The sequence below is a fragment of the Rhinolophus hipposideros genome (genome assembly GCF_964194185.1).
Source record: "Rhinolophus hipposideros genome assembly, chromosome: 14".
Lineage (NCBI taxonomy): Eukaryota > Metazoa > Chordata > Mammalia > Chiroptera > Rhinolophidae > Rhinolophus > Rhinolophus hipposideros.
Genome location: NC_138060.1, coordinates 61,278,986 through 61,306,833, shown reverse-complemented (window position 1 = coordinate 61,306,833; position 27,848 = coordinate 61,278,986). Strand labels below are relative to the sequence as shown.

General features: G+C 41.6%; 1 protein-coding gene across 1 annotated transcript; it reads right to left on the bottom strand.

Moving 5' to 3' along the window:
- Nucleotides 1-17: 17 nt before the first annotated feature.
- Nucleotides 18-27,848, bottom strand: IHO1 (interactor of HORMAD1 1; the record flags this gene model as incomplete). The annotated part of the gene is made up of 7 exons (XM_081071727.1): nt 18-3,712; nt 4,026-4,129; nt 9,748-9,835; nt 10,023-10,071; nt 23,337-23,500; nt 25,383-25,557; nt 27,793-27,848. 7 exons carry the CDS (start codon nt 27,846-27,848, stop codon nt 2,624-2,626), a joined length of 1,725 nt encoding a protein of 574 aa, XP_080927853.1. The 3' UTR covers nt 18-2,623.

The following is a 27,848-nucleotide window of genomic DNA, read 5'->3' as shown; positions in this document are numbered from 1 at the left end:
GCAATCTCTTCCCACAGGATGTGTTTATCAAGTGTGTACGCGTGTCAGACACTGTCCTGGACGCTTAGTGGACACGGAGAGGAGGCAGACGCTGCTCTTCCGGTTTATATGTCACTGGGCAAGACGGTAAAACACTGGTATACACATTAATACATCCTTTTGGATGGACCTGTATGAAATAAAAGTGGAGCAAGGGAATAGTCCCTGCGTACGGGGAGCTTCAGAAGGGAAGAGGTCAGGAAAAGCTCTCTGTGGGTGACATTTAAATTGACACTTGAATGTTAAGACAGTGAGGTGCTGCCCTGGCTTCATTTCCATCCTCAGACTGTCTGCAGTTGTATCAGAGGGAGGAGCCCCTCAGTGGCTCTCTGGGCCCGAGGCCCATGGACCTCCCACCACATCGGCTCCTGTGTAGCCACATCTACGTGTCCCACGGACGTGCCTGGGTTGTGTCACACTCACCAAATCTGGCGGGAACATGGGAGTTAAAAAAATAATAATAATCCTGGGGCCAGCCCGGTGGCTCAAGCAGTTAGAGCTCCGTGCTCCTAACTCCGAAGGCTGCCGGTTCGATTCCCACATGGGCCAGTGGGCTCTCAACCACAAGGTTGCCAGTTCAGTTCCTCGACTCCCGCAAGGGATGGTGGGCTGTGCCCCCTGCAACTAAGATTGAACACGGCACCTTGAGCTGAGCTGGCAGGTTCGACTCCCACAAGGGATGGTGGGCTGTGCCCCCTGCAACTAGAAAATGGCAACTAGAAAACGGCAACTGGACCTGAAGCTGAGCTGCGCCCTCCACAACTAAGACTGAAAGGACAACAACTTGACTTGGAAAAAAGGCCTGGAAGTGCATGTTGTTCCCCAATAAAGTCCTGTTCCCCTTCCCCAATAAAATATTTAAAAAAAAGGAAAGCCTTAGGAATAAAATAAGAAGCATAGTATCCTTTTCTGACAATTGCCAGAAACAGGCAGTGTAGTTTTAATTAAACCAGCCTTGTAAGGAGATAAATTTACTGCTCAGGCTACAAAAACACGCAGCTCATGGAACATTGAGTCACTGACCTTTGACTTCATGACATAAAATAAAATACTTCTGAAGAAAGACAAGAGTTCATAACCCACAGCAGAATCAGAGAACAGAGGGTCCTGCTTTGGCATTACAGTTGCACAGACTTTCAATGCAAAGGCCATGGTCATAAATACTATGGAGTTCTTTCAACAGGTCTCAACTTTGAATTAAACTGATTAAACTTTTCAACTTAGAGTAATAAAAGATTTCCAGATACAGGCCCTCTGGTCTGTAAGCCTCATGCTAACCGCTCAGTTTGGGAAGTTTGGGAAGGCCTGGAAGGAATCCCTGGCGTGCCTGAGCCCTTCCAGCCCAAGCCAGCAGGGCAGGCAGTGGAGGCTGGCGGAGCGCGGTGAGGCGGACCCTCCGACAGGGCTGCTGCCATCGCCTGCGGCTCCCAGCTGGTGCCTGGGACCCCTGCCAAACGTGAAGCAGGCAAACTAAACTCTGGGGCTTCTGTGGGATACACACCCCTGAAAAGAAAAAATATAAAAATAAGAAACCAAGAACCATTGCATTTTATAATGGTTCACACAGAGGTCCCGATGTCATTTACTGTATGGACTTGAAAATGGGCCAATTCTGGAAGCCGTGCATCCCATGAAGATTTTTACTTTCATACAATAAAGGAAAACCAGTCAGGTGTCATATATTCAAAATCATCTTGTGAGAAGCCTACGGAATAAAAACATGGTTTACATCTTACCTATTTGATTGTCTTAAGTAAACTGCTGGCAGATCAGTTCAATAAACTTAATAAAGGGAAAAAACTATGCTTTCAAAGTTTTATCTTTTTTAATTTATTTTTTAATTGCAAAAGAAATACATATGTATTGCAAATATTCTAAAACAGCAAGATATAAATGGAAAACCAAAGTCTCATAGGCCCACTCATCTCCAGAAATAATACAGGACCCACAGCTGCTCCATTCACTTTAAAAGTGGTTGAAAAACAGGCCGCGGGGCAAAGGAATTGTGTGGCTTGTGAAAGCCGTGCTCTGGGCATCTGTTTGGTGCTGTCACCTCTTTGTCACTGTAGCTTTAACAGTCTCTATTTCTCTGTTCACAGAAGACTAACTTAACATGTCCTGTAACACGTCCATTGAAAAATGCAAATGCCCTGGCAGCAAAACGGGATAAAAATAATGAGAAAAAAAATCCTGAGGCCTGGAAAGGTATTTGTCACGTGTAGGGAATACTGTGACGACCAAAGATGTACTGCTCCCACAACAACAGTTCTGAGAGAGCCTTCTACCACTCAGTACTCCCTATGGGGACCAGCCTTCCTTTCACCAACTCAGCCCCTCTTCCTGATGCCCCATGCCAGGCTGCTGCCCAGCTCTCATCACCACCATCTTCATTCCAATAAATAAGGATACACTCGTCCCTTATGCCCTGTCACGGGCAGCACCTGGTATACAGGATGCCAGACCTGCACCCCCCTCAGGGTCCCAAGCAGGCTTGGGGGCTTTCTGCTGTTAGCAGTCCAAGTGTTCTGTCACGTGTCTTTTCAGCGGAGACCAATAAACCATCAGCTGAGGTCACTGTGGCTGGTCAGAAGCCATCGTCGCTGCTATCGAAGCCTAGGTCATAGAGCAGGTTCTTCTCTGGCTTCATGCACAGAGGGGACTCGAAATTTTCAAGGTTGAGGTCGCTGAACCAGCTCATCTGCTGGTCTCCGTGGGAGCTGTTGTCTTGAGAAGAGTACTGTCTGGGCAGCAGGAGGTCCCCTTGTGCTGCGTTTGCCCTCTGTCTGGGTGTGACTGTCCCTCCCAGAACGGGGCAGGCTGGCTCTGGGGGGCTCCTGGGGCAGCACCGATGCAGGGGCTGAACAAGGGGTTCCTGCTGCTCCAGGGAGGAGCTTTGGGAGCCCGAAACTGGAGGTGGAGGACATTTAAAATTGAAAGCATGAGTTTTGCTTGAGTTTTGCTTTTGCTTCCGGGCGAAGGGCCTGCTTCTGTGGGCTTTCCTGGGCCTCTGCTGTTTGCCTGTCCCCCCCCTTTTGATAGCTGTGCCTTTCTGTTCAGTCACTACACTTTGTTCAGAGGGGGTGGCTCGACATTTTTGGCGGGTGTTCCTACTGCTGGTCGCAAAGTTGTTTAAGTCCAGGGATAGAAGCTGTGGGGCTCCTTGGGCAGCCTCGATGCCGGCACTGTGGCTCTCAGGGCCTGTCTCAGTAACAACCCGCTTCTTGCAGTGGGTCTGCACGGCCTTGTCCCTGATGCGCCTGTTTCTTTTGCTCCCTCCAGCTGCCGGCAGCGCAGCCTCTGTTTGGAGAGCAGCACTCTTGGCTCCTTCACCCCAGACACCCACGTCCTCAGGCCGCAGGGAGCCCATCCTAACCTTCCTTGCAGCAGGGAGGGCCTGGGCCTGCCCCATGACTGCTTCCTCAGCGGTGAGTTTGTCCTGCCTGCTGAAATGCGGGCTTTGGGCCAGAGGCGGTGAGGTCTGGGAGGTGCTGTCTTTCTTGTGCCCGGGCACCCGAGGCCCCGACGACGTCAGTCTCTTCAGCTCTGCTAGGACACTGGGCGCAGTCAGCTGGCCCAGCTGCTCACACAGCTGCTGGATGTCCTTACTCTGCTGGGTCACTAAATCTTCAAGGTGCCTCAGGCTGGACTTCATTTCTATAAACTCTGCTTGTCTCTAGGGAAAGGCAGTGAGAAAGAAGATAGTTACGGACAGTGCAGCTCAGACGCCCAGTGAAATGTGCGATTAGACCAAAGGAAGTGCCAGCAGAAGCCAAGCTTGTCCCTTGCTGGGCATTACAGGGGCAGCAGGGCCACACTGAGCTGGCGAGCCGTGTGGCAGCAAGCTGGACTCTCCCCTGGCCTGTTACCAAGGAGCTTGTGTTGGCCTCTGTCCTTTGCTGAAAAATTGCAACATTAAAGGTGTCTGTCTGGGTCTTAGTGACAAAGCCAAAAATGCGCTTGAGGAGAGGGTCGGGGTGTATACTTACGGCTTCAGATCTCTTCTGCATTTCAAGGATGGCCTGTTCCATGTTGCCTTTGTCCTGCCTCGTTTCCAACGCCCGATCACTCTGGGCCTGCGCAGCTTCTTGCACTAAATACGGAACAATGACAAGTGACCTCATGCAGACTCTGGTAGGCCCCACCCTGCCCAGGCCCCACTGGTGGAGAGGGAGAAGCGAAGCTGGTCTGGGCCACGTGAGCCTGAACACAGGCTCTCAGATGCTCTCCGCCCAGACCAGCCTCGGTGAGGAGAAGCCGGGGCAGGATGGTTTCCCCTCCCTGAGAACGTCCTGGCCCTGCACACTCAACCTGAGCGCCTGCTGGGGACCCTGAAACCTGCTCCCCAAATGACAGCACCAAACTCCTCCTTGGCCTGCCTTCTTGGTCCTGTCATCAGAGTTACCTTCCTAGAATGTAGATGTGATCATGCACCTTACTGGCCATGGGATGAAGTCCAAACCTTTAAAATCGGCTCACTTCCCCTTCCCATGACCCGCCGCTGCGAATCTGAGCGGCGTTCCTAAGCAATCTCTCTGTCGCCATTAGCCTCGAGCATGCGCTTCCCTCAGCCTGGAGGACTTCCGCTTCTATTGCTGTCACTTACCCATCCCTTCAACCACCACCTCAGTCCAACTCTTCTTCCTTCCAACTGCTGTTCTTCCTTCTGCGCTCGGCAGTCACCTCCTTGGAAAGCACCGTTTTCTGGGTGCTGCTCTCTGCAGTGGCAGTGCGTGCGTTCTGCCAACACTTCTCACCATCCACTTGTTTATCCCGCATTTACACGTGGGCTCTAATGGGCTTGGAGAGCTGGGTGCTCGCCACTCAGGACTGATTGGTTCCCCTCTTTCTCACAGGGAGATTTGACACCCCCATACACCCATACACACATTTATTTAATAACACATATTTTGCAATTAATTATTGCCATCCTCTTGCTAAACTACAGGTCATGTGAAGATGTTCTTATCTTCATTCAACAAACACTTAACGGGCATCTATTATATGAGGCGCTGGGCCAGGTGCTCTGGATTTAACAGTGATCGAGACAGATAAAACCCTCTTGAAATTACAACTTAATAGGGAAAGTGGGTAGTTAATGAGTAATTATACAAAGAACTATGTATACATGTAATTTATAGATGCTCCAAAGTAAAAGCATACCGAGGTTGAGACCATGTATCAGGCAGATCAGCCCTAACCTCAGAGGTGAGTTATGACTTCCGGACAGAAGTGATATTTAGCTGAAACTTCATTAACCAGGGGGAAAGAATATTGCCTGCAGAATAAAGAGCATTGTCTCCAAAGAGGAACCATGAGATCAGCATGGCTGAAGTATGATGAGGGGAGGGAGGACACAGCCAGACAGAGGAGTCTGTGGGCCATGACAAGGTTTGTGGCCGTGATTCTAAGATTTCATTCACTGACACAATTGACTGAGGTTGACACGATTACATTTTCTCTCTAAAAAGAGCACTCTTTCTGCAATAGGGATAATAAACTGGATGGGGAAAGACTGGGTACAAGACCAGAAGAGAGATCAGAAATGACCCAAACAAAAACAGGAATTTGAAATCAGTGGGGAAAAGATGGATTTTTCAATCATGTCATTGGGACAAACTGGGTAGTGATTTACAAGAGAGCCTGAATCTCTACTACAATCCTGTTAAAAATATCAAAGCTTCACTATATGCTTTAGTTTAGAAACCATCAGAAGTTCTTTTACTTCTTACTCAGGCTCATTGCAAATACCTGCAGAAGAGGACAAAGAATTGTAATGGCCATTTCAAAACCCTTTTCCTGGCCTTTTCTGCTTTGGAGAATGAAGCCTGAGCTGTAGGAGGGAGCACAGGGAAACTATTGCAAGTTCACGTACATCTCAAATGCATAACAAGTACAGTTTACACCAGATATTCTTTCATCTTCTTGTCACTATCTAAAACATGTTTTAAGGTTCTTGACATTTTTTTTTCATTTCAGATGGGTCAAGACAATCTGGTGGCAAGAGTACTTAACTCTTCACAGTAAATGGAAGGAAAAACAGAGTAATCTCTAGTGCTCAAAAGACAGGAAAACAGACTCCAGTCAGTCTTACTTGAAAACTTGCCTCAATCTGATCGGTGCTTTGGTTACTTCCCTGTCTTCTATTTTATCTCTTTTGTCTTCTCTTATCAGCCAAGGGCAGCAATTTCATAAAGGTTCTTTTAAGTTCAAGTAATTTACTTCAGAGTTTCTCTTTAAAGTAAAACATAATCTCCTTCCTAAAAGGAGGCTTACATTTCAGATTTCTGATAGTAACATAAATTCTACATAGATTAACAATTTTAGTATAATCAAATAAACCATAAAAATATAAGAAACATGGGAGGAAATGGTAACCTTATAATGGGGAAGGCCTTTCTAAGCAAGATTACATATATATATATATATATATATATATATATATATATATATATATATATATATATATATAAAAGGGTGAGTTGTGTGTCCTTATTAAGTTTATTCCTGGATAGTTTATCTTTTGTGTTGAATTATATAAATAGCATTTTTTCCCATTATATATTTTATTGAGTTCTGCTACTTTACTAAATTATCATGTGGTTTGTGGCACTTCTTTGGTTGATTCTCACAATAGCAAGATGAAATTCAAAAAAATGTCCATAAAGGGTTGTGGGGGAAGAACTGATAACATAAAGAATCAAGAAGCAGAATGGCATCAAACCTCTCAACAGTCAAACTGGAACTAGAAGACAGTGGAGCCATGCCTTAGACATTCTGAGGGCAAAGTATTTCCCACCTAGGATTCTAGACCCGTGTGGAGATAGAAGACATTTTCAAACAGGCCATGTATCACAGAAGTTACCTCCCATATATCCTTTCTCTAAAAGTTACTGGATTGACATCATATGCTATACAGACAATACCATTGAAGCATTTTCATAGTGAAAAAAAAAGTTACTGGAGTATGTGTACCACCAAAAACGTATGTGCAAAACTAGGTCCAGGAAACAAAGGGATCCAAGACTGGGGATGAAAAAAAGAGCCTCAGAATGACGAGGAAGAGAAGTCCTAAAACTAGACCCTAATAAAGAATGATGAGCTCAGCCTGGAGCTACAAGACTAAGCTCCAGGAAGGATGACTCCTAATGAGCAAGTGAAACAGAAAGAATCCCTGAGGTGTTTGAACGTTAACTGGAGATTTAACAATTTTATCTGAAAGTTTATTATTAAACACGATGCTAGGAGCATAGAAACAATTTTGAATGCAACTGTCTACTTACGTGAATTTTGCAAGTCTTGAAGAGGAAAAAGGAAAAAATAACAATAGACAAGTAAACACACATGCACATAAATGAATGAAAATTGTAATAAATGCTATGATAGGAATGATAATAAAAGTAAGAGAGTGGGGGCACCTACTTTAGATAAGGTCATCAGAGAAGGAGACATTTAGGTGAAACCAGAAGGCTAACCAGGGCTGGCCCTGCAAACACGAGGAGAATGTTATTCAGGTGGAGGAGACAGCCGGTGCCAAAGATCCTGTTAGGACGAGGCAGAGACAAGCCAGTGTGGTCTTGCAGAAAAACAGTGAGAAATGGTAAGTTTTATATCCCATGTATTTCACCACAATAAAAACACAGTAAGAAGTTTTTAGAAAGCAAATTTTCTCTTATTGCCCAATACAAGTTAAATTTCATGGGCCAACCGGTTAGAAAAAGGCTATTTACTAATGTTTCAAATACTGGATTCCTGTTCCTAAACTCAATTAGTCAAATATTTTTCCAGACATCCATGTAGATATTTGTAGTAGAAAGCAAATGTCATTATCCTACCCTAGATGAGTTCCTAAATAGCGATGCTTCTTAGCAACAGTGAACATCATCAACCACAAACGCAGAGCATGAGGAAAACAAGCAAAGTGTTCAATTCTAGACTTAGCCTGTCCCACATTGTCTTTCCTTGTCCCCTGGGAAACATGACTGGGGGCTTCTTTATAGGAATGTTTATATGAAGCTCATTACTTTCAAAGTCTGTCTTTTCTTTCTTTTAAAAAGTTTACTTCTGAAAATAACTCAAAACCATAACAGTATAAACAGGCAGACAATGAAAAATGACCAACTCCCATGCAGACCTTGGTTCCACTTCCCGGGTTTAACATGAGCAGTCCTGGAATTTTGCATTAATACAGAGGCATATCCATGGACAGAGTATAGATTGTGTGGTGCGTGTGTGTGTTCTCCAGAAGGGGACTCATTTCATTTCTGCTTCGGCTATAAACCTCAGATATTTTTAGCTTTTTTGTAAAAATGCCATTTAAAATCTATTTCCATATTCTGGACAATATCTGTCTTCTTGTGAAGATGATTTTTAAAAATTTGTTTCTATTTTAGTGACCTGACAAAGGCTCCATTGAGATGAGATCAGATTCTGATGCTTTTCCATTGCTGGCCAGTGATTTTCCTTTTACTCTGTAGTTTTGTTCTCTTCTCCCTGCTGTGCTGAGAGCGGAGCAAAGGTCTGGGAGCCACCATGTATAAAAGATGCCTTAGCCCCCCTTTTTTGGGTGGGAGGGGGGGTTACCCTTCCCAATTTTCACTAACTGGTCACACTCCCCTACGAGATATGTCCTGGAGCAAAAACTATGTGCACATGAGCTGTTTTCACTTCACAATGAATAAGTATTTGCATTCCAACATGGTTCCTACAGATGGACCGCATTCTTCTTAATAATTATATGGTACACAAAGGAAGCATCCCTGATTTGCTTCTGCTCTTTGTCTCGCTACTTCTTTGGAGGGTAACAGTTCTAGGCTTACAGAACCGGTTTCCAAACAGAGGCACAGTTGCCCTGTGTGTGGGATACCCATGTTGGAAGCCAGCAGACAATACAGTGCTTCTTTGCAGACATATGGGGATTGATTTCTAAGCCACACAGAGTCATTAATTTTTGTAAATCATGAGCAATCTATCCCATGGCATTTGAATAAGTTGGCTTCAGTTTATTTAAAATAAAAAATAAACACACGGGCAAATGCAAACAAGTGCAGATGTAGCCATCATCTTGCTGTTTAGCTGAGAAGCTGTTGGTTTCAGAGAGGAGTCTGCCTAAGGAAAGCTGTGTAATGGCTCTCTCCTGTTTACCAAAGGCCAGGACCATCCATGGTTTCAGCTAAATGCAAAGCACTGATTGGCAGAGCCCGGGACTTTACAAGACACAAACTATAATTGAAGTTGAGAAAGATGCTGTGATTCACTATAAAAAACTCTCATTGAAACCAAGGCAGCCAGAAGAACAGTAGGTGACTGGAGTATTTTAACTCCTAAGGGAGCAGTTTCTTTCTTTCTAAGTCCGGAGGGAGCAATGTCTTCATAGACATCACAGGCAGCAACTGTTTGGAACTCAGGGAGGCCACTGTGTCATGTCAGGCAGTGAGATGAGAAATGGGGCCGAGCTTCTGTGGAATCACTGGCTGAAGGATTAGTGCTTCACACAAGTCATCCAGGGACAGGGGCGTTCCCTCCCAGGGCTGGGTCCCTCTAGCCAGCTGAGTGTGCCCCACATTTCTTCAGGGCTATCTATGCACCCAACCTCCCATCTGAAATGCAGTAGGAACCTCACCACTGGCAGACACCAATCAAGGGTCAACAGGTTCACATTTACTGCTCGCCAGTGCCCTCTGCTGATAGCCACAAACACGACACACTCACATGTCTTGGCCACAGTCTCCAAAGAATCCAAAATAGATTGGCTTCTTGCACTAAGATGTTCCTCAGATTTTTCCACAGATGTCTGCAACTAAGAAACCCAAAATGAAGAAAGGATTCACAGACTGTTGCCTTATTTTACTAACTTGGAGAATTGTCATTTAATGATAAAAACAGTAGTTAAAATATTGCTCCTCTATATGAACTAAAATCAATACAATATAATTATTAAACGTAAAACGTAAGGTGTTCTAACTCTGAAATGTAGCTATACTTACCCTGTGAATGCTTTCTCTGATATGGGAAATGAAGTTGTACAGAGCCTCGCTAGAGTAGGAGAGAAAAAAGAAAATAAATCTTTTTGAAATACTGAAACAATATGCAACAGAACTGATTGCATGAAGTGGCAGGCCTCCATCTCGTGTAGCATCAAATAGCGCTTGACCTGAGCTGGAGGCCCAACCCTGAGAAACCTAGTGCCCAGCTGCAAAAAGAAGAACATAGACTTTTCATGACCATTTCCAAGGCAAACCACTTTTTTCTTTTTTAAATTCACTCTCTATATATCTTAAATTAGATTAAATTTTAGCAACTCCAGTGGTTATCTACTGAACAGACTAACTTTTGCAGTCACGTGCTGCATCACTACATTTTAGTCAACGATGGACTACATATACAACTGCAGTCCCGTAAGATTATACTGGAGTGGAAAAATTCTTGTTACCCAGTGACTCCTAACTCCTGACACAACTTAGTCTAATGACTATTACTTTGACTGTAAGAAAGAGGTAGTAGAGAGACAATTCTGGGAACAGTATTAATTTCTAATGAAAAAGAAACTATCATAATTATGCCTCAAATAAATATCCTACTTTTGAAAAAATTCAGACATGGATTGTCATTTAAAAATTTTGCAGGTTTTGTCTCTTTAATCTACATAATACAAAAGCAAATATCAATTTTGAACCCCAGTAGAACAATTCTTCATACCAAGTCTTTTGCACGCTCCAACTGACCGACTTTGAAAGGAGAATTTAATAGAACCATTTGGAAATCTAATATATATATATATATGTATATATATGTATATATATATACATATATATACACACATATATACATATATATACATATATATGGTTGTATGTATATATATATGTATGTATATATATGTATGTATATATATATGAAATGAAAGATATTGGGACATTAGCTGAAAACAATAAAAATATTAAAAATGAAAAAATGAATTAAGGATATTAAGAACAGAGTGTCATTAAATTATAAAAACAGAGAATAAGGGTACCTAGAAATTTAAAATAGCATTGATTAAACAAGTAGAATAGTTAGAAATAAGATAGAAATAGAACTAGAGATATAAATATGATAGAAATAGCTAAGGAAATATGATAGAAAACAGAACAAAAGACAAAGAGATGGAAAATAGTTTTAGAAAATTATAGGATCAATGCAGGAGATCCACAATGTACCCATAATTGGAGATCCAGAGAACGAAAATGGAGAGGAGATTTTCAAAGATATAATAAAAATTCCCAGAACTAAAAGACGTAAGTTTATAGGTCAAAAGGAACTACTCAATGCCCAGCGATTATGACATGCCACATCAAAGCACATTACTGTAAAATTTCAAAACTTTATGGATAATAAGAAGATCCTAAAACTTCCAGAAAGAAAAAAGCTAGTGACATACACAGGATCAGGAATCAGAATGGTATTATAATACCACTGACTATATTCTCTATGCTGTATTTTACATCCTATAACTATATATATATATTTAATTATAGTTGACATTCAATATCATTTTATATTAGATTTCAGGAGTATTGCACAGTGGTTAGGCATTTGTATAAATTAAGAAATGATCCCCCTGACTAGTCTAGTCCCCACCTGGCACTATACATAGTTATTAGCATATTATTGATTATATTCCCTGTGTTTGCTTTACATCCCCTTGACTGTTTTGTAACTACCAACTTATACTTCTTAATCCCTTAAATTTTTTCACCTGGCCCGAACCCCCTCCCATTTATCACCCCAATAAATCTCGTACACATCTGACACCATACAGTTATTGCAATATTATTAACTATACTCCTAATGCTGTACCCCACATCCCCATGACTACTTTGTAATAACAAATTTGTACTTCTTAATCCCTTCCCCTTTTTTCACCCATCCCCCCAACCCTCCTCCCATCTACCAACCATCAAAATGTTTTCTGTATCTATGAGCTTGTTTCTGTTCTGTTTATTTTGTTTGTTAGATTCCATATACAAGCGTAATCACTTTGCATTTGTCTGACACTCCACTCAGCACGGTACCCTCCAGCTCCATCCATGCTGCTGCAGTTGGCAAGAACCCATCCTTCCCTGGCTGAGCAATATTCCACTGTACATATGTACCACCTTTTCTTTATCCATTCATCCATCGATAGACACCCAGGCTCCCTCCACATCTTGGCCAATGTAAATAATGTTGCAATGAACATATGGATGCACACGTCCCCTTGAAGTAGCGTTTTGGGTTTCTTCAGATAAATACTCAAAGGTGGGATTACTGGGTCCTTCTTTGTCTCTTGTTATATAGTGTTTGTTTTAAAGTCTATTTTTTCTGGTATAAGTATTGCTACCTCAGCTTTCTTTACATTTTTTTTTCATTTCTATTTTCATGAAATAACTTTTTCCATCTCTTTACTTTCTGTCTGTCTGTGTCTTACAGGCTGAAGTGTCTCTTGTAAGAAGCTTATGTAAGGATTTTGTTTTCTTTTTTAAAATTTTTTTCTTTTTTTTTTAATTGGGGAAGGGGAACAGGACTTTATTGGGGAACAGTGTGTACTTCCAGGACTTTCTTTTTTCCCCAAGTCAAGTTGTTGTCCTTTCAGTCTTAGTTGTGGAGGGCGCAGCTCAGCTCCAGGTCCAGTTGCTGTCATCAGCTGCAGGGGGCACAGCCCACCATCCCTTGCGGGAGACGAAACCGGCAACCTTGTGGTTGAGAGGACACGCTCCAATCAACTGAGCCGTCCAGGAGCTCAGCTGCAGCTAAGCTCAAGGCTCAGCTCAGCGCCGTGTTCAATCTCAGTTGCAGGGGGCGCTGCCCACCATCCCTTGCGGGAATTGAGGAATTGAACTGGCAACCTTGTGGTTGGGAGCCCACTGGCCCATGTGGGAATCGAACAGGCAGGCCTCGGAGTTAGGAGCATGGAGTTCTCTAACCACCTGAGCCACCAGGCCGGCCCCAGGATTTTGTTTTCTTATCCATCAGCCTTGCTATGTCTTTTGATTGGTGCATTTAATCCATTTAATGAAAGTAATTATTGACAGATATGTAATTATTGCCATTTTATTAGTTACAATTTTGTCCCCCCCCCCCATCTTAAATAAGTCCCTGTAACATTCCTTGTTATACTGGTTTGGTGGTGATGAACTCCTTTAATTTTTTCTTGTCTGGGAAGCTCTTTATCTGTCTTTAGATTTTAAATAATAGTTTTGCTGGGTACAGTAATCTTGGTTGTAGGTCCTTGCTTTTCATCACATTGAATATTTGTGCCAAGTTTGTGTTTGTTTCTATGTACTAGGTAGATCTGCTGTGTTTCCTAGTCTTGGCTGGGTGACCTTATGTAGCAGGTGCCCTGTGGGGCCCTATCTAGCACAGTCGCCCCGGTCACCTGTACTGGGTGTCCCATGTGTGGGTTGTATGTGGCCTCCTGTTATAGTTCAGCCCTGATTGCTATTGGCACATCAGTGGGTGGGACTGACCTTTGGGCTGACCGGCTATGGGGTTTGGCCACATCCACAGCTTACCGGCTGTGGGGGGGGCTTACCCCACTGATTGGGATTCGCCCCAGCAGACTCTGGTGCCTGTTGAGACCATCCTTTGGGTGTGCCACTTGTGGGGCTAATTGGGCAGTGCTCTGCTGTGGTCTGAAGCCAACCTCCAAGTATGCTGGTTCTGGGGCCTCTTGGGAGGGGCTCCGGTGCAGGCCCATGTCACCCCTGCCTGTGACTACCCTCTGGCTGGGGACTACCTGATAGAAGCTACAAAGTGATCAGTGGTTGTTCACTACCTGTGCTAAAGTTGAAGGCATGTGGGAGAGGCCACACTGTGAACCAAGGATGGCTGCCACCAGTACTGGGCTTTGGGTAGCTCTGCAAAAAGCCAGGACACCTGGAGGCCTGCTGCCACCTGACGACTCCCTTAAGGTTCAGCCACTGATAAAGCTCCTGTGGTACACGAGTTGCATGAGGCAAGGTCTCAGAGAGTCACTAAAATGGGAAGAGTAGACTCTGGTTTAGTGCCAGTGCTGAGCCTAGAGCTACTCACAAAAGTCTCAGAACACACCGAGGCCAGGACTCTGAAAATTTTCCAAGAAAGAATGCAATTCGGGTGGGACTGGCTACTCCAGACAAAGTGCCTACGGCATTGGGGGAGTTGGGTGGGGCAGGGTCCCAGCAGAGTCAGCAGGGTGGAGCAGCAGAGCTCAAAAGACCAATCAGATTCAGATTTGGCCGTAAGCGTAGGGGGAGGGCTCAACAAAGGAAAGATGGTGACCGTCTGCTGGTTGCTTGGGAGAAGGACCCCATACGGGGGAAATGGCGACTGTCCAGCCTTTCCACTGAAGCCTGAAACCTCAGTCTGCCCCCTGAATGCCTCTGATACCTCCTGAGTCACCGTCCCTCCACTGGAGCCCAAGGTGAGTGTCTACTAGCGAGTGAGTCTGTGTGCAGGCTGTTTAAGAAGACGTTTGGGTTTCCTGCAGCCTTCCGTCCCACGTGATGGTCGGAACCCCCACTGTTTTTCACAGCCAGATGTTGTGGGGGCTCTTCTTCCTGGCGCCAGTACTCCAGGCTGTGTTTCCTCACTCCTCTGGGGGGAACTTCCATGGCCAAGTTATGTCTCCTGGTTCTCATCTGCCACACGCAGGTGTGGGGCCCATTTTGCGTCTCAAACCCTCCCACCAGTCTCGATGTGGCTTCTTCTTTATATTTTTAGTTCTAGGACTTCTGTTTGGCTAGACTTCAGATGGTTCTAGAGGTTGATTGTCCTGTAATTTAGTTATAATTTTAATGTGTTCACGGAAGGACACAGGAACAGTCTACTCCACCATCTTGGATCCTTGACCTCCAAGCAGTCTGCAAACTCCAGATTAATTGTCCAGTTTCATTTTTTTTTGCATATATCTGTCTAGTTTTCCCAGCACCGTTTATTAAATAGACTGTCTTTACCCCATTGTAAATTCTTGCTTCCTTTGTCACAGATTACATGACCATACAGACATGGATTTATTTCTCTATTTATGCTCTCTGTTTTGTTCCATTGATCTATGTGTCTGTTTTCATGCCAATACCATGCTGTTTCAATCACTATAGCCTTGTAGTATAATTTGATATCAGATAGCATGACACCTCCTGCTTTGTTCTTATTTCTCAGGATTACCGTGGATATTTGGGGTCTTTTATGGTTCTACATACATTTCAGGATTGTTTGTTATAGTTCTGTGAAAAATGCCATTGGTATTTTTATAGGGATTGCATTGCATCTTTTTATTGCTTTGGGTACTCTGTACATTTTAACTATATTAATTCTTCCTATTCATGAGCATAGTATGTTTCCATTTATTTGTATCTTCTTTAATTTCTCTCTTCAATGTCCTATAATTTTCTGAGTAGAGGTGTTTTACTTCCTTAAATTTATCCCTAAGTATTTTATTTATTTATTTATTTATTTATTTATTTATTTATTATTTTGATGCAATTATAAATGGGGTTGTTTTCTTAATTTCTCTTTCTGATAGTTTATTGGTGTATAAAAAGTCAACCAATTCTTGAATATTAGTTTTGTACCCTGCTACTTTACTAAATTCATTTGTCAGTTCTAATAGGTTTTTTGTGTGTGTGTGGAATCTTTGGGGTTCTCTACATATAGTATCATGTCATCTGCAAATAATGACAATTTTACTTCTTCCTTTCCATTTGGATGCCTTTTATTTATTTATTTTTTTTTATCTAACTGCTGTGGCTAGAACTTCTAGTACTGTGTTGAATAAAAGTGGTGAAAGTGAGCATCCTCGTCTTGTTCCTGATCTTAAGGGGAATGCTTTTAGCTTTTCCCCATTAAGTTTGATATTAGCTGTGGGTTTGTCATACATGGCCTTTATTATGTTGAGATATGTTCCCTTTATTCCCACTTTTGGAAAGTTTTTATCATAAATGGATGATGGATTTTGTCAAATGCTTTTTCTGCATCTATTGATATGACCATATAATTTTTATTTTTCATTTTGTTTTTGTGGTGTATCACATTAATTGATTTGCAGATATTGAACCAACCATGCATACTAAGAATGAATCCCACTTGATTATAGTGTATGATCTTTTTAATGTATTGCTGAATATGGTTTGCTAATATTTTGTTGAGGATTTTTGCATCTATGTTCATTAGGGATTATCGGCCTATTTAGTTTTTTGGGTTTTTTTGTAATGTCTTTGTCTGGTTTTGGAATCAGGGTAATTAACGGCAGCCTCATAAAATGAGCTTAGGAGCCTTCCCTCCTCCTGGATTTTTTGGAATAGTTTGAGAACAGGTGTTAATTCTTTTTTGAATGTTTGGTAAAATTCACCTGTGAAAACATCTAATCCAAAACTTTGTTGAGAGATGGTTGATTACTGATTCAATTTCACTGGTAGTAATTGGTCTGTTCAGATTTTCCGTCTCTTCTAGATTCAGCCTTGGAAGATTGTGTGCTTCTAGGAATGTGTCCATTTCTTTCAGATTGTCCAATTATTGGCGTATAGTTGCTCATACTATTTTTTTTTAAAGATTTTATTGGGGAAAGGAATAGGACTTTATTGGGGAACAGTGTGTACTTCCAAGACTCTTTTTTCCAAGTCAAGTTGTTGTCCTTTCAATCTTAGTTATGGAGGGTGCCATTCAGCTTCAAGTTGTCCTTTCAGTCTTAGTTGTGGAGAGCACAGCTCAGCTCCAGGTCCAGTTGCCGTTGCTAGTTGCAGGGGGCACAGCCCACCATCCCTTGTGGGAATCGAACTGGAACCCTGTGGTTGAGAGCCCGTGTTCCAACCAACTGAGCCATCTGAGAGGCAGCTCAACTCAAAGTGCTGTGTTCAATCTTAGTTGCAGGGGGCGGAGCCCACCATCCCTTGCAGGACTCGAGGAGTTGAACTGGCAACCTTGTGGTTGAGAGCCCACTGGCCCATGTGGGAATCGAACCGGCAGCCTTCAGAGTTAGGAGCATGGAGCAATAACCGCCTGAGCCACTGGGCCGGCCGCGCTCATACTATTTTCTTTAAATTTTTTGCATTTCTGTGGTGTCCGTTGTTACTTCTTGTCTTTCATTTCTGATTTTATTTATTTGGGTCCTCTGTCTTTTTTTTCTTGATGAGTCAGGTTAAAGGTTTGTCAATTTTGTTTATCTTTCAAAAACAAAACAAAACAAAAACAGCTCTTGGTTTCATTGATCTTTTGTACTGTTTTTTTAAGTCTCTGTTTCATTTATTTCCACTCTGATCTTTATTATTTCCTTCCTTGTACTCACTTTGGGCTTTGTTTGCTGTTCTTTTTCCAGTTCCCTTATGGGTAAAGATAGACTGTTGATTTGAGATATTTTTCCATGGCTTATTGGGCAGGGCCCACCGTCCAGGTGCCCAGAGTGCCCCTGGCAATGCAACTCTAGGTGGGTGGGGCGGGGTTCCAGAGAGCTAAGGGATGTGGTGGGTGGTTTCTACAAAGTTAATAGTCTTGGCTTCTGCACTGGTGCTGGGCCCATGACCACGCACAAAAATGCCCCAAGAACACCAGGGCCAGCCACCACCCATCTCAGGCCAGTAGGTTCCCAAGAGCTGCCCAAGAGATTCTGCAGTGCAGGTCATGGGTTACTGCCCACCAACAAATGTTTCTGGGGCTACTGCAGCCCATTTATCCCTACAGACTGGGTTCCGAAGCTTGTGGAGTGGGGCCAGCAGCCCAACAGTCAAGAGTTTCCTGGACAGTGTAGCACCAGCTATGCGGGGGTAAGGGGATCCAGGACATCACCAAAGTGTTGCACACGAGCAAATTCCATCAAACCAATGCGGTCCCAGACATGGCCCTTTTTTAACACTGAAAAGATGGCCTCCTCCTGTAGGCCATACATGTGTCCCGCTCCACACAGGGACAACAATGGCTCCTATCCCTTCAGCTCCCATGCCGAAACCACACAACTCAGTCCTTCCTCACATGTCCTGGGTCTCCTGAGCTGCTGCTCCTCCACCAGAGACCAGGTGAGTGCCCACAAGTGAGCGAGTCTGTGCTCCAGCTCTAAACGAGGGTGTATGGGTTGCTAGATACCCTCTGTCCCACTGGAAAGGACAGACACAGCCCTCACTGATTTTCAATGCCTAATGCCGTGGGAATTCCTCTTCTCGGCACAGGACCCAGTGTGGGGCTGAGACCCCTCCTTTTTCAGGGGGGCTTCTGCCACTGAGATGTCCCTCCCAGCGTTCAACCACTATCTGTGAATTTGGCATCGGCCCATTTCATGTCTCTGCCCCTCTTCAATGTGGCCTCTTCTTTATATCTTTAGTTATAGGGGTTCTGTTCAGCTAATCTTCAGATGATTCTTGAGATTGATTATTCTATAATTTATTTGTAATTTTGGTGTTGTCCTGGAATGCAGTAGGCATAATGTTTACCTAAGCTGCCATTTTACCGCGGGGTGTCTGGCTCTGAGCTGTTCAACTCTAGAGATGAGGGGTGTCTTCCAGGTATGGAGAGGATACCTTTTATCATTAGAGATTTATTTTCTGCCTCCAAGGAGACAAGTGAAGGCCAAAGTGTCCTTCTTGCACAGGCAGCTTGTCAAGTAACTTTAGTTCAAAGTAATCAATTTGCCATTGTGGGATATTTTGGAGTGGCCTGTCTTAGGCACCAAAATCTTGTTTGGAAAAATGTCCTATTTCATTCCTTTGTCCCATCTTTTAGTCAGGCTATATGGCTTTTTTGCTATAGAGTTGTAGGAGTTCCTTATATATTTTAGATATTAACCTTTTATCAGATATATGGTTTATAAATATTTTCTTCCGTTCCATAGGTTGCCTTTTTGGGTTTTTTTTATTGTTTCCTTTGTTGTGCAGAAACTTTTTAGTTTGATATAATCCCATTTGTCTATTTTTGCTTTTGCTGCCTGTGCTTTTGGTATCATCTCCAAGAAATTATTGCCAAGGCCGTTGTCAAGAAGCATTTCCCCTATGTTTTCTAGTAGGAGTTCTATGGTTTCAAGTCTTATGTTTCAGTGTTTAATCCATTTTGAGTTGATTTTTGTGTATGGTATATGAGTCCTTTTTCATTGTTTTGCATATGGATCCAGTTTTCCAGATTATCCTTTCCTATTATGTATTCCTGGCCGTCTCTCATGCTGTATTAAATATTTAAAACATAGCCCCCTGAAAGATCCATATGATAGAGTACAATGCAACCATTAGAAATGATTTTGTAGATGAAATACAAATATAATCATTAAATGCTATTAATTTTAAAAAGCAGATTACAAAATAGTCCCTAGGAAATGATCACATTTTTATTTATTTTTTTAAAGATTTTATTGGGGAAGGGGAACAGAACTTTATTGGGGAACAGTGTGTACTTCCAGGACTTTTTTCCAAGTCAAGTTGTTGTCCTTTCAGTCTTAGTTGTGGAGGGCGCAGCTCAGCTCCAGGTCCAGTTGCCGTTGCTAGTTGCTAGTTGCAGGGGGCACAGCCCACCAACCCTTGCGGGAGTCAAACCGGCAACCTTGTGGTTGAGAGGATGCGCTCCAACCAACTGAGCCATCGGGGAGTTCAGTGGCAGCTCAGCTCAAGGTGCTGTGTTCAATCTTAGTTGCAGGGGGCGGAGCCCACCATCCCCTGATGGACTCGAGGAATCGAACTGGCAACCTTGTGGTTGAGAGCCCACTGGCCCATGTGGGAGTCGAACTGACAACCTTCGGAGTTAGGAGCATGGAGCTCTAACTGCCTGAGCCACTGGGCCAGCCCCACATTTTTATTTTTAAAAATACAGAAAAGCAGAGCAGTTATACAAAACAGTTTAATGACGGTTCACAGAGTAAGTTGATTCATAGGCAGACTTGACAATCTGACAGACCCAAGATCTCTGCCCAAAACTCCCACTGATGTTTAGATGTGCTCCCTTGGATGGAATCTCTCCTGACGCCCCCATTCAGGGCTGGGAGCCTGTCCTCAGGGATCCCAAAGCATTTGGATCCAACCTCTACTACAGAATTTACAACTTTGTACTTAGAGTGAAATGTCTAGAGTCTCTATTTTTGTCTATTCTTCATCTGACCCTCTTTTCTGTTTGATGGGTTCCTCAAGTTAGGGAGCTTGGGGGGAAGCAGAGCCTCTTTCCTCCTCTAGAGACTGAGAGTACCAGGTGTTTGCTTCTTTAGCCTCTCCTGAGCCTTAGGCTCTCATCTCACACACGTCTTGTTAGACCGGTGGGCAGGAAAAAAAGTCTATGAGCTCTCTCTGGTAGCTGTTGCTACAGTAATAGGAAAATGGAATTCCAGGGGATAGGTAAAAATGTCCAAGACCTACACTGGCTATAGTGTGGGTCTAATGCACTCTAGGTAGGGGTGGAGGGCAGTGGAATCTGCACTGGACTAATTTTGAGACTTGTTTGAAAGTTGTCCATGGTAGGTAGCCCTTGGCAACTGTATGACAGTGGAAGAAACTTATAGTGGCCTCATTTTCTTCCTTGGAAATCAGAATCCTGATTCCCCCCACCCCTGGTTTCACTGTCACCCAGAGAGATGACATTCCCAGAGCCCCTTGCAACTAGTTGTGGCCACATGTGTAAATTTTAGCCAGTGTGTGATACAAGCAAAAGTGTTTCATGCAACTTCCAAGAAGAGTTCTAAAGGGAAGGGAAGATACCTTTCTTCCCTCCTTCATCCATCAGCTGTATGGAACTCTGATGTAATAGCTGGAACCCCAGCAACCACAAAGTACTAAGAAGATGGGGGGGGTCACACTTTAGGGATGGCAGACCAGCGTGCTGGAATGAGCCAGATCCTCAATGACCATGGAGCCACCATTCTAGCCCTGGACCACACACTTCAGGATGATTTTTGCATTAAAGAAAAATAAACATCTATCCTTTTAAAAGCTTCTGTTATTATGAGTTTATATACTGAGGGTGCCAAAAAAATGTATACACATTTTAAGAGATGTTAACATTGGTTAACATTGCTCAAGCAGTAGTTTGCCCTAATCAGAAGTGTCTAGAAGCTCATGGTAACCACTTTGAGCACCTCTTGTAATTGCAGAAGTCAAATGTGACTTGTATTCATCTTTTGTTATTGGTATATATTAATACAGTTTTTTCCTTTCTTAAAATGTGTATACATTTTTTTGGCACCCTCTGTATGTTATATGCAATTGAAAATAATCCAAACTAATAAAATGAGCCACCCATATCTTTTACTAATTCTTTGACATTTAAAAAATTTTAAATTAACATATAAAATTTGTGTGTGTGTGTACACAGTTCTATGAGTTTTAACACAAATTTAGGATTCATGTTATTATCACCACGCTCAGGATATAGGACAACATCCAAAAAAGTCCTTCATGCTGTCCCTTTGTGGTGAAGTCCCTAACCCCTGGTAATCACCGATCTATTTCCTATCCTCTAATTTTGCCTTTCTCAGAATGTCAAATAAATGGAATTATATAGTATGTAACCTTTGTACTGATTTCTTTCACTCAGCATAGTGTCTTTGAGCTTAATCCATGTTGTTACATGTTGACACTTCTTTCTTTTTTATTGAGAACTTCAAAGACACTTACCGTAATTCTTCCCTTTGGGATTACCAGTTTGTAGTATTTGGCCTAGCACACAATGTTTACTGGGTGGATAAATGAACAAATTTCACTATGGTTATCAATAATTGTTGAAAAAACATGGTTATTTATATAATTTATTTGTGGTCGTTGGCTTATTTATTAGTTATAAGACTAGTCTGTTTTCTCAAATATTACAGATAAAAAACAATAATCTGGGTAATGGCCATCCATTGTTTAGTGTACCCAGCATCCTCCTCTAAGGGGAACTTCCTCTTTCTGCATCCAAAAAGTGGTTCTGGTGAGGACTTCCAGTCACACCCCTCTACTCACCCACATGACCTAAGCAAACCAATCAGATGCCTTCGCTAGGATTTTTCAAATTGGAGCTAAGGGAAGAGAGTCTCTTCCTTTATGTTAATAGGAAGTGGTCTCTAGTCGGAGAGAATGAAGTGTAGATGGAGAGAGAAGCACAGAAAAGAGATTCTGATTCCATTTCATTCTCTATCTTTCCCAGATTGGTTAAGAGAGATAATGTATCCTCTTTTTTGTCAAAGCTATGTATTTTTTTGCCCTCTTGTAAATAATTGTTAACAGAAACACATTTTATTACAAAAAAACCAAGGAAATGAAATAGAGAGAAAGGAAGGAAGGAAAAGAAGGAAGGAAGGGTCGAGTGGGACTTAATGTTTCAAGAAAAATTTTTTTAGTTCAGAAATCTTGGTCAAACAAAATATAATCTGAGAGAACAACAACAACAACAACAACAACAACAACAAAATGAAGGCTGATCTATCCGAAGCAGAATGAGAGTGAGGGCAGCCTTTGTCAGCAGTACCCTACCATTGCCTTGAGGGGCCTATGAGAAACCACTCCAGTGCTAGAGCCTGGATTCCTAGGGGAAGGAAGTCCGTCAGTGTCTGGGAAATGTTTATTTATCAACAGAATCAAACACTTCAAATAGAGCATTTTGTTTTTCTCAATAGTTATAGTAGAAAGGATACCTAATCTAGGTATTCTTTAAGGAATTCTGGCTCTTTCAACATGAAAGTACTAGTGGTGACGCTAAGCAATGTATCTTCACCATCACAGAAATAATAAGGCATATCTCTGCTTGGGTGTTATGATTTTTATGATATCTAAAGATGTTGCCCTGATAATTACTTACTACAAGAAATGAACATGTTAATTTCCTCAGTGACTTCAACTTATTTAAAAATTATTATTGCAGCCCTAATTTATCTCACATATTTGCTTTCAAAAATATACTAACAAATAAGAATATGTATCAAATTTAGAGTATATTCTAAAAATTGCAACATTTCAAAGTGAGACAGTCAGCCTGAACTATGACTTAAGAATTCATGTGATATATTCTTGACCCAAAAATAATGTTATCTTATTTTCTAATTGTGATCTAAAAAGAAAACAAATTAAAGGGCAGAATTTTAGGCAGAATAAACATATTACTTGAATATTCATTTCTCTAAGAAGTCCTTTAGCTCACTTTTCAGAGGGTGCTAAAGGACTTCTTAGAGAAATCCAAAACTGTGACAGCCATACAGAAATCTGCCAAAAGTCACATTGACAAGAAAGTCAATAAAGAGTAATTATTAGATGAGTTATAAAGGCAGGAGTGCTATCATGCTAAAACTGAATTATTTCACTACAGACATTCCATTTTCTGTTTCCCTCAGAAAAGAGGAGTTGTTTTGTCTACTTGAAAGGTCAACATACCTGTCACATTTATCTTTGGCCCTTTTCTTTTTCTCCTCAAACTGTTCCAAGAGGCCTTTTGAATTTCCAACTGGCAAAGGAAGAGGAAATAAGCCTCCACCTTTTGTATCTCCTCCAAACAGCTGGGGCTTTGTCTGGTACTTTGTGAAAATACTAGGTTCACTCTGTTAAAGTTAAAAAAAAATCATTATAGCATTTCACATATAAAAATACTTATAGCATTTACTATTTCCTATACAATGCAGACACACTAAGTGCAAACCATAATACTAAATAACAACATAGCATGTAGTATTTCCTTTTATTTCACAAATGCCAGAAAACTATATTAAAATAAAGCAACTCTTTATTATTACAGGTTCTGTCTTACCAGCCGAGAGATATTTAAAATGTCAACTAAAATGGCTTAAAATTCATTGCATAAATTTAAAGGCTACAACAGAGAATTATTTTTTCTTCTATCAACTATTATTTAAAATTTTTTAATGATAGGTGACACAATATTATATTAATATTATATTAATCTCAGGTATACAACACAGTGATTCAACGTTTATATACCGTACAAAGTGATCACCACCATAAGTCTATAACTGTCTGTCACCGTGCATAGTTATTACTATATTATTGACTCTATTTCCTATGCTGTACATTACATCCCTGTGACTTATTTTTATTTTATTTTATTTATTTTTTTTTTTTTTTAAAAGATTTTATTGGGGAAGGGGAACAGGACTTTATTGGGGAACAGTGTGTACTTCCAGGACTTTTTTCCAAGTCAAGTTGTTGTCTTTTCAGTCTTAGTTGTGGAGGGTGCAGCTCAGCTCCAGGTCCAGTTGCCATTGCTAGTTGTAGGGGACGCAGCCCACCATCCCTTGGGATGGAGTCAAACTGGCAACCTTGTGGTTGAGAGCCCGCTGGCCCATGTGGGAATCGAACCGGCAGCCTTCAGAGTTAGGAGCATGGAGCTCTAACAGCCTGAGCCACCGGGCCGTCCCCGCCTGTGACTTATTTTATAATGGAAGTTTGTACTTCTTAATTTCCTTCCCTTTTTCTGCCTAACCTCCCACCCACCTCTCCAGCAACCATCAGTTTGTTTACGACAGAGAATTATTTATGCTCCCTCTGAGATGATGTGCTCAAGTTTTCATATTACTACGTGTAACTCAGATTGCTGCTGCTCAGCTGCTGGTGAACTAGCCTTGTTGATAGGTATGACATGGATGGCCCAGTGGGCATGCCAGCCCATAGTAAGCCATTTCCTGCATTCTGAAGCAAAACTTGCTCTGAAACATTCAGGGCGTACCTTTACTCCTTCATATCACTGGGTACCAATGTTTGCACTGAAATACTTACCTCACAGCATGCCCTACTAACTGAAAACACTAACCTAGTTTTATTTATTAAGTCTCTCTTTAGTGCAAGTGCGTCTGTATATGAAGTCAAATCTGGTTCTAGACCAAAATAAATAAATACATAAATATATAAAAATATTTCTGGCTCACAAAAGAGGACAGGCTAGTCTCAAAAAAATCAAGGACTCAGGAGACTTAGTTCCTCATTCTGACCCTTATTCATTAACTTGGGCCTCAGAATCCTCCTCTCCGTCTTCAAGGAGATAATGTAGCACAGCAGACTAAAATCTACAAAACACCCGAAGTTTCTTAGAAAAAAATGTCCATCTAAAATAAAATTTATGTTACTTTATTCCTATTTTTCAAAATTATGTTTTCTTATGAGATTTTTATAAATAACAGTATGACTAATCTTAGAAAATGTCATGCAATATTTGGCTCTCCCTAGAAGTTGTCAATGTACTGGCACTTCTTTGTATTGCTTTAGCAATAGAAGAAACTGTAAATATATTTTTTCCATTTCAGACTACCAAGTCAAATGAGTCACCAATCAAGCATAAATCCATTTGAGAGAGTATTCCTTAGAGATGTACAGTTCTAAAATAGAATCCAACAGAATAAGTCTCCTTTATAGCTTATCTCCATAATGACTGTGAAATGTGTGCAGAGAAATTCTGGAAATCAGACTCACATCCAGAGAATTCTGTTGTGACTGCTTGGGCTGTCTCAAGTGGGCACCAAAGTCCAACGGTGCTGACAAGGTCTCTGAATTTTCTGGACAGAACTGAGATCCAAAGAGGAACTGGGAATCACTGAGACTGGAGTAATCAGTCTGATTATTGGTCCAGGTAGATGACTTAGCGGGCCTGAAAGTAAGCAAGAAAAGTGTGGCAAGTGGAAAACATCCTGAACAAATGAAACCATAATTTACAAATATTCATTTCAGAATATTCTGGGCAGAGTACTGGCTTGTCCTGACCTGAACACTGCCACTACTACCTATAAAGAAACACAAGAATATTTTGAATGCCAGACATTTTGATTACAACACCTGGGAACAATCAGATGGAAATTCAAACAATAACACTGTTATTCTTTGTATAGCAGCACTCTGGGCTACAACACCATTTTGGAGGTCAAGGTTCATAAAGTCTTTAGGGATTAAGAGAACATTATCTTTTAAAAAGTTGAATCTTTTCATCTCTAAGAGAATAGATAAAAAATAAAATACAATATATGCATGTAACTGATGCACTAGTCAGAAGCAATAAGCTAGATTTACATATAACCACATGGATAAGTCTCAAAAATTTAGAGTGCAGAAAAAAGGTGAAAGCTGAATGAGAACTATCACATGTCATTTATATAAACTTTTAAATCTACATCATACATACTATGAGGGTGGGGCCCTCATGATGGGATTAGTGTCCTTAAGAGAAACCAGAGAGCTCTTCCTCTCTCTTTTCCTCACTACTACATGAGGACACAGAGAGAAAGTGGATGTCTGCAGGCCGGGAAAGGAGCTCTCACCAGAAACTAATTATGCTGACATAAGGTTCTAGGACTTCCAACCTCCAGAACTGTTGGAAAATAAATTTCTGTTGTTTAAGCCAGCCAGTTTATGGTCCTTTGTTTTGGCCGCCCAAGCAGACTAATGAAGGCCTCATCCAGACTGAAGAATGATCAATTCAGATCTGTGCTCATGAGGATGCATTAACAATTGTTTTTGAAACATGGTATTGTTCCCTTTCACACTTGTAGCGTCTTTTCCAATTTGCTTTTAATGGATATCTATGGCAGTCTTTGAACCTCACATATGAAAGGGATAGTAATATCAATAATCATACAATCACATTTGAACTGTGTACTAAACCCACTACAGAGACAGCACATAAGTAGGAAGTAAAAACACAGCCTTCAAGTTTTTACTTGAAAGACACCTTAACAATTTATTTTACATAATACTGTTGGGTAACCCAAGAAAATATGCTTTTCATTAAAACACACACACATACACACACACACACACATCATTCCTTTTCCAAATGTTAAATTTCAAGTAATTAGATAAGCTAAAGAAACCATCATATATTAATACATACAAGACAAAAAAAACACTAAAGTTCAGACAGGAAAGAGCAATGATTTTGACTCGTAGAACCATTTTCTAAGATTAGCTAAGGTAATAATAGGCTGTACATATATAATACAATTTAGTTTGCATAATCATTACTCAAAATAGCTACACAGCTCTCTGTGACTCCCCTCTTAGGTCAAAGAGACTAATTAGGAGGGCTGGGGGGAAAAAACACAAAACTCAGTGAGCCTGAAGAAATCGAATAGGATTTACATCTTAAAGCTATGATCTGGATTAAACAAGGATAGATTTTCCCTACTCTATATAAACTGTAAGCACTTTTCTTTTCAAAAAATAAAAAGAACAATGCTCTAAGTTTTTGCTAAATCAACTGTCTTTAGGAAGGTGTTAGAAAGAAAATAAACTATTCAATGATAAAAGCATACCAAAAGCAATTAGAAATCCCTTCGATCTATACACTGCTGGGACACACCCACGAAGGTAGCAGTGACAGGCCTACTGCGGCTGGTGGACACCAGTGGAAGTACCTCCGTGGTGTAGTACAGGAGGCAATATCTCAATGAGCCTTGTCAACAGCTGGAATGGCTCTTAACACCACAGTAACTACAAATTGTACTACACAACTGAACACATATCTGAACATTGTTTTGATTTTTCTCCTTGCTATTTCAATAGCAATCACTACAACTGAGGTGAGAATTTCTGGATGTTGGACCATGTCTAACTCTCACAGGCCTCAGAGTCCCTGGGCCCAGTGCTGGACACAGAGTAATTGCTCAGTTAACACATATATGAGCCGAATTGCCATTGCTTTTATAATCAGAAAACAGGCAAAAGGAAAAAGACAAGTATGGGAGGGTGCAACAGGTGGGGGGAAGAAAAAGGAAGAAGCTGTAAGGGGTAACTCTATTACTATAAACCAATAGAAAGGAAAGTGTCTTTCTATGAAATGAATATAAGTAACAGATCTTAAAGTACCAGAGTATGTAACCACAAAACTTACCCAGAGCCTGAGGGAATACTGAGCATCTCTTTGATATTCCAGACATTAAAATTCAT